This window comes from Anolis carolinensis, chromosome 3 (genome assembly GCF_035594765.1).
Source record: "Anolis carolinensis isolate JA03-04 chromosome 3, rAnoCar3.1.pri, whole genome shotgun sequence".
In the NCBI taxonomy this organism is placed as follows: Eukaryota; Metazoa; Chordata; class Lepidosauria; order Squamata; family Dactyloidae; genus Anolis; species Anolis carolinensis.
The window spans coordinates 216,637,618-216,650,268 of record NC_085843.1 but is presented as its reverse complement, the minus strand read 5'-3'; the positions used below and the strand labels follow the sequence as shown (position 1 = coordinate 216,650,268).

General features: G+C 43.6%; 1 protein-coding gene across 1 annotated transcript in view; it reads right to left on the bottom strand.

Annotated features, from left to right (window-relative positions):
- The window catches only part of spock2 (SPARC (osteonectin), cwcv and kazal like domains proteoglycan 2), a 145,484-nt gene extending 135,513 nt beyond the window's left edge, over nt 1–9,971 (bottom strand). Inside the window, exon 1 of the mRNA XM_062976984.1 lies at nt 9,777–9,971. Coding sequence (XP_062833054.1) covers nt 9,777–9,971 — 195 coding nt within the window. The remainder of the gene's footprint in view (nt 1–9,776) is intronic.
- Nucleotides 9,972–12,651: the final 2,680 nt, after the last annotated feature.

Sequence of the window (12,651 nt, the reverse complement as noted above, 5' to 3'; positions counted from 1 at the left end):
CTCCAGAATGGCTGCTGTTCTTAGACTGAATGTATAGCTCCTGAAGAAGGCTAATCTATAATGTATAGGCTGAAACATTTCCAAGCTTTTTATAAAACATGAGAACAAAAAAAAACACCCCTGTTTATCGAATAAAATACCATACAACCACCAATAAACACATGACAACTGTTTCTTCTTTTGTCTATATATGCAGGCACACAGAGACCCTGAATGGGAGACTTTGAGGGCTTATGGCAACTCTAAGGCAACTCCATCATATGATTTTCTTGGCCAGATTTGTTCAGAAATTTGTTGTTGCCTTTTCTTGACTCTGAGGCTGAGAGAGTGTGACTTGCCCAAGGCCATCCAGTTCGTTTCCATAGCTGAGCAGAGATTCGAAGCCTGGTCTCCAAAACACGGCACCGTTCTGACTCTCTGGAGAGGTTGTGTTATTTACCCTATATACTAGCTCAGGAGACTAGCTCTGAATTATTTACTTAGGGGGAAAAAAGCTGGCAGGAGGGGAATCAAAAGCCCACATTTTTAATCCTTTGCAAATGCATTGTTCCTAGCCCTAACCAATCTCCCCAGACTGCAATACGTGGGGCGGGGAACATTTCTCTCTTTTGCTTAATGCCTTTCGATAGTAAATCTTCCAAAAGGGGTGATGGAAAGAACTAAGTGCCTCTTCAGACGAAGTCAAGAGGGCAAAAGAGGGGGTTTATTGCTTAATCAAATTGCTTCTCTTATTAATGGATGAAGCAGCCATTAGATTAAACCATAGCTGCTTCCAAATCTCCCTTCCCATCAGCTGACCAGACATCTTTCTGGCCCGCGCCTTTTCAGATGCACCAAAGCAGATGTTGCGACTGGGTTTTTGCATGGGGACTTTTAAAATCAGCATACAGCTTTCTCTCAGTTCAGCATAAAATGGTCTAAATCTACTTGAAATATATGCATTAAAATGAATTTGCCTTATTTGTCACAATTTACCTGTGCTTCATTGATTCTAGAGGTAGGTCTAATACTGGATTGTGCCATTTTTTCCCCAGAGTCAAGGTATCAACTGGAGAAAAGTAGGAACAAATCTTGGGTATGAGTGGAGATTTAAATGCAATACAATATAATACTAATAATAGTACAATATAAGAATTATATATTATATATTACATGTAATATTACTAATAATATTGCAGTATAGGTAAAGGTAAGGTAAAGGTTTCCCCTGACGTTAAGTCCAGTCGTGTCGGACTCTGGGAGTTGGTGCTCATCTCCATTTCTAAGCCGAAGAGCCGGCGTTGTCCGTAGACACCTCCAAGGTCATGTGGCTGGCATGACTGCATGGAATGCCGTTACCTTCCCGCCGGAGCAGTACCTATTGATCTACTCACATTTGCATGTTTTCAAACTGCTAGGTTGGCAGAAGCTGGAGCTAACAACGGGCACTCACTCCGCTCCCTGGATTTAAGCCTGGGACGTTTCAGTCTGCAAGTTCCGCAGCTCAGCGCTTTAACACACTGAGCCGCCAGAGGCTCCTAATATTGCAGTATAGTGCTATAGAAATAATATAGTTCTATATAATACTAATACTGTGCTATGTTAATAATATAATATATTGTATATACATATAACATTGATAATATTATAATGTAATACAATATAATAATTATATATTATATATATCATTTAATATTACTAATAATATGGCAGTATAGTGGTATAGTACAATATAGTAATATATAATATGTAATAGAAATATGATAAAATGAATGGGACTGTGTTTAAGATACTTAGGGCCTTCCACACAGACATATAACCCAGAATATCAAGGCAGATAATCCACAATATCTGCTTTGAACTGAATTATCTGAGTCCACACTGCCATATGATCAAGTTCAATGTGGATTTTATACAGCTGTATGGAAGGGGCCAGAGAAACTAGTGCCTTATCCATCCGTGAATGTCCCAGAGGCCATGAGACAGGGCAGTTTTACTGCTCAGACCAATTTGGTGTAATATAGTATAATATTATCTTCTGATTTTATACTTATGAGGCCCCTTCCACACAGCTGTATAAAATCCACATTGAACTGGATTAAATGGCAGTGTGAACTCAGATAATCCAGTTCAAAGCGGATATTGTGGATTATTTGCGTTGATATTCTCGGTTATATGGCTGTGTGGAAGGGCCCTGAGAAACATGAAGCTTTCAGAGTGGAAATTTTTTTTACTCCAGAGTCAAATCTGCTGAATAAAATTCATGAAATTTATTTTCTGCATGAAATTAGATAAACCCAAGGACCAATAGGTTTATTACAGCATATCTTCAAATAGGCTATGGCCCCATCTACACTGTCATATAATGCAGTTTGAAACTGCATTACTTGGCAGTACAAATGGTGCCTTTATGCCTGGGAAACTTCATTCCCTTGCAAAGAACATTTTTTTTCCTTTTGCACAACTGAATCTAGCTTAGGTTTGGAAAGTCCAGTTCATAGCTGGCCTTAGGAGAAATGAAAAGAGCTTACAAAAGGTATTAAATGTTAGAACAACAATTCTGTGAATGCCCCAGAGGCCATGAGACAGGGCAGCTTTACTGCTCAGATCAAATAAGTGTAATATAGTTGGACCTTATTATCTTCTGGGGGTTTGGTTCCAGGACATTTCCGTAAATGCCAAAATCGATGGATGCTCGAGTCCCATTATAGACAAGAATATAATAGAATGCAGTCCCTTATTTTTTTTAAAAAAAATGGCCAAGGTAAAGGTAAAGATTTTCCCATGCCATTAAGTCCAGTCGTGTCCGACTCTGGGGGTTGATGCTCATCTCCATTTCCAAGCCAAAGAGCCGGCAATGTCTGTAGACTCCTCCAAGGTCATGTGGCTGCCATGACTGCATAGAACGCCGTTATCTTCCTGCCAGACCTATTGATCTACTCATATTTGCATGTTTTCATACTGCTAGATTGGCAGAAGCTAGGGCTAACAGTAGAAACTTGCCCCTCTCTTTGGATTCGAACCGCTGACCTTTCAGTCAGCAAGTTAGGCAGCTCAGCGGTTTAATCTGCTGCATGACTGAGGGCTCCAAAAATGGTCTAATCAAGGCTTAATTGTTGGATTTTTAAAAATACTGTCACATTGTATGTGGTTGAATCCATAGGTACAGAATCCATGGACACAGAGGAGCTACTGTACGTAAGAGTGTTAGGCTGCAACGTGGTTAATCCAAGCCGTGAAAACTCTGGCCCATTCTGCAGAGCTGAATAAAATCCCACATTATCTGAATTGGAATATATAGCAGTGTGGACTCAGGACCTGTCCAGACAGTACGGTTATCCCAGGTTATCCCAGGAGCTTCTGCAGCAATCAGGAGGGTGGCTAGACGCTGTTCCCTGTAAACCAAGAAGCAACTGCTACAAAATTTTAAAAATACAAGATTTCCAGGTGCGGGAATATCATGGTTTTTAGCCAAATATCTGGATCTCCACATGTCTGTATTTCCCTACAATCGGAAATCATGAATTTTTTTATCTGGGTTTGTTCCAGGATTTAAGATGTTTGCTCCTGATTGGTCACTTCCTAAAAAGAAGGTGACACTTTAGTAAGGCAAAAACTTTGTCCTGGGCACAGGAACTTCATCTTCACCTGTTTAATGAAGTTTGTGGCAGAAAAATGAAGTTCCTGGGGTGCAGCAAGTACTTTCACATTAAGTAATACACAATGAAACAGGAACAGACACTTTCAAAACAGGAACAGAATGTCATCATTACTGTAATTAGTCTGATCTTGTTGTATGGCCATCTGTGAAGACAGGTTTCGTGGTGTTCTTGTGCTAGGGGACAATAGGATATATATTTTTCGTGTCAGGAGCAACCGGAGTTGCTTCTGGAGTGAGAGAATTGGCCGTCTGCAAGGACGTTGCCCAGGATTATGTTGGCGGGTTATAGATGTTGGTTCCTAATTGACAACAGCATACACTCAATGTATGTTTCCCCGAAAATAAGACAGTGTCTTATATTAATTTTGCTCCCAAAGATGCACTAGGTCTTATTTTCAGGGGATGTCTTATTTCTTCATGAAGAAGAATTCACATTATTGTTGAACAAAAAAATGAACATTTGTTATATACTGTACAGTAGCTGTCATCGCAAACCAGCATAACCAGACAAACTGTGAATCCTATCACGAATTTCTTGTTACTACCACTATTTCTATGTACTGTACAACAATCTATGGAAAGTACTTTTACCAATCCTTCATGCTCTGGTGTTCTATTTGGTGGGCATTCTTCCAAACAAACTTTGCTAAGCCTTACTTTCGGGGGAGACCTTATATTTAGCAATTCAGCAAAACCTCTACTAGGGCTTATTTTCAGGGGGTGTCTTATTTTCAGGGAAGCAGGATAGTAAATGGCAAAAACTTACTACTGGCTGTTGGAACATGGATGTGTTGGAGAGGAATGTAAATACTGAGAGCAAAGGTCATGCAGGTGGCTAATAGAAGCAGCCATGTTTAACCCAGGAGCAGCACCCTATTGTTCTATGCCACAAGTACACAACCAAATCTGTCTGGACAGATTTCCAGGCAGCCAGGCTCTAAAAAGTGTCAATAATGGCACAGTTCTGCTCCTGGCTTGAAAGTGTGTGTTCCTGTTTCATTGTGCAATACTGACTTGGGCAGAAGTGCTCCTACCCCATGAGATTTGTTTGTGCGGCAGATACTTCATGAAATGTCTGGAGGGCAGTTTTTCTGGCCAGGGAAAAGAACAGAACTTTTACAGAGATCTGCACATCCGTATATCTGCACATCCATATATCCACATCCTGGGGCTTTATTAAAAAAAAAGCTGCCAAGATTTCCGGCCATCTTGGGAGCCTCTAAATCTCAGAACAAAGCAGCAAGCCTGGACAACGGAGGTAGAAATCCCAGGACTAACAGGTCTGTATGTGGACCTCTTCTGAAGGATTTTTTGCCAATTTAAAACCCATGATTTAGTGCTGTCTGGAAGTGCCCTTAGATAAGCCAGTTCAAAGCAGATATTGTGGGATTTTCTGCCTTGATATTCTGGGTTATATGGCTGTGTGGAACGGCCATCAGATAAGAGCTTTGGACTAGTCACACATTCTGTCTTTTTCTTAGGTTGCCCTACCTTACAGGGTTGCTGTGACTATAAAGGATGCAGAGAGACATTAATGGTTCCTGAGCTCCATTGGGGAATGTGGGATATATCCTTTGAAGAGGTAAGAAAAGCTATCCCTGCCCACTATGCTTTCTATATAACTGTGAAAAGGCACCTTGGTCTTGACTTGTACAACTAATAGGGTTGATGCATCAGAGTGACCCCATTCATCCTTTGGCCAGCAAACAAAGACCTTTTGATTCAGGTGGATTTTTTGAACAATCGATCCATTCCTGAAGGAAAGAACTCTTAAGAGATGGGTGCTATCATTTCTTTCTTAGTCCTGCTTCTCACCCACATTTCCATCTCTTTAGATAGATGTGTTTTAATATTATAATTGGGCATTCCTTTCCATCTGTACCTTCTTCTCTCTCTTTTTTTTTTTTACCCCAACAGTTAATCTTGACAGGAGCAGTCTGGCATCTTAATTTTTTTTTGGCAGGGGGGGGGGGGGGGGAGAAAGACAGGATGTAAATCAAAACAAAATCAACTTGCAAATCTGAGCCTTGGAGTCTTTCGTTACATAGAAAGGAATCCTTTCCACCCACCATTTCCTTTCCAAACAGCCTTGTTTGCTTGTTTCTCATTTTTGGCTTGTCTGGATATCACCTTCAATACCTTCAGCAGCCTTTTCTAATCCCCACCCTTCTTGGTCGGTTTCCATCTGAGTCAGAAAGAGGTACATTTTGTGATGTTATTGATTTTACTCAGTTATGTTTTAATCTATGGTTGGTTTTAATTGCTGTTGGATTGGGCTTGTTCCCCATGTTAGCCACCTCGAGTCCCTTCGGGGAGATGGAGGTGGGATATAAAAATAAAGTTATTATATATTATTATTACAGATCTGGATTGGCCCATTTGTCTGCAAAGATGAAACCTCTCTCTGCTGGGCTATCACTAGAGTCAGTTTATCCTTCCCAAATCCCATTTTAGTGATAGGCAGAATGAGATAGACATTGCGGATAAACAGCAATTTAGCTGTGAGCTAAAGGTACCAGATTTTTTTCTGATCTTGGAAGCTAAGCAGGGTCAGCCCTGGTTAGTACTTGGATGGGACATTGCCACTGAATACCAGGTAGAGGAGGCTGGATTTCAGAAGGAACTAGCAAACCGTCTCTGGGTATTCCTTGGATATTGACAAGGCACTTGATAGAAATATGTTTTAATGTGTATCTTTTATCAAACTACAATTCAATGTGTGTGTGTTTTTAACATCAAGTCAGGAGGTGCTTTGGCTTTGACATGAATATGCATAGACTAAGTTGAATGGTTTTTAACTGTGAATTTTTAATACTGTTTATATTTAATTCTGTTTTAATGTTTAAATATTTTTAATTGTATACTAATGCTTTTATGTTACTTTGAGTCCCCTTCGGGAGAGATAAAGCAGGGTATAAATAAATATAATAATGTGTTGTCGAAGGCTTTCATTGCCAGAATCACTAGGTTGCTGTGAGTTTTCTGGGCTGTATGGCATGCTCCAAAAGTATTCTCACCTGACGTTTCACCCACATCTATGGCAGACATCCTCAGAGGTTGTGGGGTTTGTTGGAAACTAGGTAAGTGGGGTTTATATATCTGTGGAAGGTCCAGGGTGGGAGAAAGAACTCTTGTCTGTTTAAGGCAAGTGTGAATATTGCAATTGGCCATCTTGATTGGTATTGAATAGCCTTGCAGCTTCAAAGCTTGACTGCTTCCTGGCTGGGGGAATCCTTTGTTGGGAGGTGATTAGCTGGCCCTGATTGTTTTTTGTCTGGAATTCCCCTGTTTTTGAGCATTGTTCTTTATTTACTGTCCTGATTTTAGAGTTTTTAAAATACTGGTAGACAACTTTTGTTCAGGAGACAATGCTTCTGGAACATGGCCATACAGCACGGAAAACTCACATCAACCCAGTGATTCCAGCCATGAAAGCCTTCGACAACACAATAATAATAATAATTCTCTGCTGACGTTTCGCCCACATCTATGGCAGGCATCCTCAGAGGTTGTGAGGTCTGTTGGAAATTAGGTAAGTGGTGTTTATATATCTATGGAATCTCCAGGATGGGAGAAAAAACTTTTGTTTGTTTAAGCCAAGTGTGAATGTTGCAATTGGCCACCTTGATTAGCATTTAATAGCCTTGCAGCTTCAAAGCCTGGCTGCTTCCTGCATGGGGAGTCCTTTGTTGGGAAGTATTAGCTGGCCCTGGTTGTTTCCTGTCTGGAATTCCCCTGTCTTCTGAATGTTGTTCTTTATTTATTGTCCTGATTTTGGAGTTTTTTTTTAATACTGGGAGCCAGATTTTGTTCATGCTTCTGGCCATACAGCCTAGAAAACACACAGCAACCCTGTCATGGCCATGTTCCAGAAGCATTCTCTCCTGATGTTTCACCTGCATTTATGGCAGGCATCCTCAGAGGTTGAGAGGTATATTGGAAACTATGCAAGAGGGGTTTATATATCTGTGGAATGTTCAGGGTGGGAGAAAGAACTCTTGTCTGTTGTGAGTTTTCTGAGCTGTATGGCACAACAACCCAGCGACTCCAGCCATGAAAGCCTTTGAAAACTCTTGTCTGTTTTGAGGCAGGTGTGAATGTTTCAATTGGCCACCTTGATTAGCATTTAATAGCCTTTCAGTTTCAAGGTCTGGCTGTTTACTGCCTGGGGAATCCTTTGTTGGGAGGTGTGGACAAGTCTACACAAGGACCACCAAACGCAGCATTGCCCAAACACAAATGAAGGAACATGAAAGTCATTGCAGACTAGCTCAGCCAGAGAAGTCAGTCATAGCAAAGCACTTGATAAACCAACCTGGACACAGAATATTATTTGACAACACAGAAATGCTGGACCACTCTGACAACCACCATGTCAGACTACACAGAGAAGCACTGAAATCCACAAGCATGTGGACAATTTCAACAGAAAGGAGGAAAACATGAAAATGAACAAAATCTGGCTACCAGTGTTTAAAAAACTCTAAAATCAGGTCAGTAAATAAAGAACAACATTCTGAAAACAGGGGAATGCCAGACATGAATCAATCAGTGCCAGGTAACACCTCCCAACAAAGGATTCTCCAGGCAGGAAGCAGCCAGACCTTGAAACTTAATGGGTAGTCAATGCTAATCAAGGTGGCCAATTAAGACATTCACACCTGCCTCAAACAGACAGGAGGTTTTTTTTTCTCACACAGATATATAAACCCCACTTGCCTAGTTTTCAACAGACCTCACACTTCTGAGGATGCTTGCCATAGATGCAGGTGAAATGTCAGGAGAGAATGTTTCTGGAACATGGCCATACAGCCCGGAAAACTCACAGCAACACTGTTTGTATTTTTGAAAGCTCTGCTGTATTTCTGGGAGTTTTCCATAACAAGTAGCCAGTGGCATCCCACTAGTACTAATCAAAGCAGACCCTGCTTAACATCCTCAATCAGGCAGCATGCCTTTCAGGTAGGAGCTCCCATTAAATTGCAATGAAAAGGGGGGGGGGATTTGGGGATGAATGGATAGGGATAGGGAAAGGGTTGGGGATAGGGATAAGGATGGGGATAGGGAAAGGGTTGGGGATAGGAATGGAGGTGGGGATGGAGATAGAGATAGGGAAAGGGTAAGAGTTGGGGATAGGGATGGGGAAAGGGTTGGGGATAGGGATGGAGGTGGGAGCGGGGGTAGGGATAGGGATGGAGGTGGGAGCAGGGGTAGGGATAGGGATGGGGATAGCGATAGATAGGGAAAGGGTTGGGGATAGGGATGGAGGTGGGGATGGAGATAGGGATAGGGAGAGGGAAAGAGTTGGGATGGGGATAGGGATAGGGATAGGGAAAGGGTTGGGGATAGGGAAAGGGTTGGGGATAGGGATGGCGATTAGGATGGGGATAGGGAAAGTGAAAAGGTTGGGGATAGGAATGGGGATAGGGAAAGGGTTGGGGATGGGGATAGCGATAGATAGGGAAAGGGTTGGGGATAGGGATGGAGGTGGGGATGGAGATAGGGATAGGGAAAGAGTTGGGATGGGGTTGGGGATAGGGATAGGAAAAGGGTTGGGGATAGCGATAGGGTTGGGGATAGAGATAGAGAGATAGAGATTGAGGGACCTTCCACACCTTCCTATATTCCAGAATATCAAGGCAGGAAATCCCACAATATCTGTTTTGAACGGGGTTATCTGAGTCCACACTGCCGTATATTCCAGTTCAAAGCAAAACATGTGGGATTTTATTCAGCTGTGTGGAAGGGCCCAGAGATAGAGATGAGATAGAGATAGAGAGCTAGAGATAAAGAAAGAGATAGAGACAGAGAGGGATGCCCTGTCCTTGACTCTTAGTGAAAGCCCAGCCCCGGGAGGCTTGATTTTGGCAGCCAATCCCGGTTCCTGACTCGGGTGGGGACGGGAATCCCACGGGGTCGGGTGCCTTTAGGGGTCTGGCCTCGGCGACCCACTTTGCGAGTCGGAATGGCTGCGAGAGGACAGGTGGGCTGGGGAAACGGGGCGATCCCTCCGCAAAGAGACGTGACACGGGGCTGGCCAGCCTCCTCTCCTTCCTCCTGCATTGCAACAAGGCGCCTCCCGTCCCCACCCTTTCCCGCTCCCTCCAAGCCCTTCTTCTTTCTCTCTGGGACTCACGTCTCGGAAGCGGTTCCAGTGCTTGATCTTCCCGCTGTACTGCGAGATGGAAGACAGCCATTGCTCGTCCTCCATGAAATTGCCGGGGCTCTCGCCTTCTTTGCCCGGCTTGCCTTCGCCGTCCGCCCAAGCCAGGCTCAGCAGGAGCAGCAGCATGGGCACCAGGCAGGAGGAGCAGCAGCCCGGCGCTGGCATGGCTCGCATGGCTCTCGGGGCAAGAATGCTTCCCTTCCTGGCGCCTTTGTCTCTGGTGAGAATGGTGATTGGGATGCGTCTCCTAACCTCCTCCTTGTTTGCTCTCCTTGAGCTCTGCCTCTATCTCTCCTCCTGTGACTGGATCCGCCGCTGATGCGCTCCGTCTCTTGAAGCGCAGCGTTGGGAAGAGGCAGCCACGGAGCCTGCGCCAAAAGAGGCTTGGCTTAAAGCGGCCCGGCCTTAGGCATCACGCTTGACATCATCATCGCCACTCTCCTCCTCCTCCTCGCCTTACCTGTGCGCAGTGGGCCCAGGAGAGAGCACAGGCTCAGAGACTCAGCATAGAATAATAGAGCTGGAAGGGACCACATGGGCCATCTAGTCCAACCCCCTGCCATGCAGGAAAAGCACCATCAAAGTATCCCTGACAAATGGCCCATTGCAATGGTTCTCAGCCTTCCTAATGCCTTAAGGTAAAGGTAAAGGTTTCCCCTGACGTTTAGTCCAGTCATGTCTGACTCTGGGGGTTGGTGCTCATCTCCATTTCTAAGCCAAAGAGCTGGCGTTGTCCATAGATGCCTCCAAGGTCATGTGGCTGGCATGACTGCATGAAACACCATTACCTTTCCGCCGGAGCGGTACCTATTGATCTACTAACATTGGCATGTTTTCGAACTGCTAGGTTGGCAGAAGCTGGAGCTAACAGCGGGTGCTCACTCCGCTCTCGGGATTTGAACCTGGGACCTTTCGGTCTGCAAGTTCAGCAGCTCGGTGCTTTAACACTCTTCGTCACCGGGGTTCCAACTCCTCATGTTGTGGTGACCCCCAACCATAACATTATTTTCATTGCTACTTCATAACTGTCACTTTGCTACTGTTATGAATCATAATGTAAATATCTGATATTCAGGATGTGTTTTCATTCACTGGACCAAATACCCAATATGCCCAAATTTGAATACCGGTGGGGGTGGGGGAGTTTGATAGTTAACATACAATCAAATATCATTCTGAACTCCACCAACAATAGAATTGAACCAAAACTTGGCACGCAGAACTCCCATGACCAACAGGAAATACTGGAAGGGTTTGCTGGGCATTGACCTTTAAGGCCAATGCCTTAAATCAAGAAATAGTTTTCTAAGATCTACAGAGATACTCGCAGGACCACCTCAGCAAGCGAGAGTCCAAAACTGGCAGGCTAAAACCCGGAACCTCAATCAGTGGCTGACGGCTGATGAGAGACTCCCTCCTGGTCACACAGAAGACTGAGCAACTTGGAAGGCTCTGGCACCATGAAATACAGAGCCAACCTTAAGAAATGGGGCTACAAAGTGGAGTCCACGACATGTGAGGGTGGAGAAGAGCAAACCACAGACCACCTATTACAATGCAGCCTGAGCCCTGCCACATGCAGTATGGAGGACCTTCTTACAGCAACACCAGAGGCACTCCAAGTGGCCAGCTACTGGTCAAAGGACATTTAGTATAATGCCAAGTTGTTGTTGTTATTGTTGTGCTTTTTTTTAAAAAAAAAAAAAACTTTGCTTGTGTTTTCAAATACATTACAACATGTACCCTCAGTTCGCTTCTGACATGATAATTAGATAAATACCTTGAGTTTTGGAGTTGTAGTTCACCTACATCCAGAGAGAACTGTGGACTCAAACAATGATGGATCTGGACCAAATTTGGCACAAATACTCAATATGCCCAAATGTGAACACTGGTGGAGATTGGGGAAAATAGACCTTGACATTTGGGAGTGGTAGTTGCTGGGATTTATAGTTCACCTACAATCAAAGAGCACTCTGAACCCAGCCCACAATAGATCTGCACCAAACTTGGCACACTACCTACAAACTTGGCAACCCCTCTGTCACCCCCCCCATGACCCCTCCTGGGGTCCCGACCCCCAAGTTGAGAAACGCTGGGCTATTGGGAAAATCAGGAATCTCAGGCTTTTGGAAGTGTGACCCTTTTGGAGATTAATTGGTATTCACGCTGTAATAAATACTTCAAATCCATTAGCAACAGAAAAGTAGCCTCCTTTGAGATCCAGCTTATACACAATCAGTATGCCAAGAGTGTGCCTTCTGCTTCATTTTATCAGAAGTTTTACCTGTTTGTTGTCGAAGGCTTTCATGGATGGAATCACTGGTTTGCTGTGAGTATTCTGAGCTGTATGGCATGTTCCAGAAGCATTCTCTTCTGACATTTTCCCACATCTATGGCAGACATCCACAGAGGTTGTGGGGTCTGTTGGAAACTAGGCAAGTGGGGTTTATATATCTGTGGAATAATGTCCAGGGTGGGAGAAAGAACTCTTGTCTGTTTGAGGCAAGTGTGAATGTTGCAGTTCGCCAGCTTGATTAACATTGAATGGCCTTGCAGCTCCAAAGTCTGGCTGCTTCCTGTCTGGGGGAATCCTTTGTTGGGAGGTGTTAGCTGGCCCTGATTGGTTCCTGTTTAAAAAAATAAAACCATGGAAATGAACAAAATCTGGCTACCAGTATTAAAAAAAACTCTAAAATCAGGACAGTAAAGAGCAACATTAAAAAACAGGGGAATTCCAGGAAACAATCAGGGTGAGTTACAAACATCCAACTAATGAACAACTCATAGTTAAGAATGGGGGTAAGACAATAGAAAGTTTTTTATTGAGTGAAATTAATGGGAT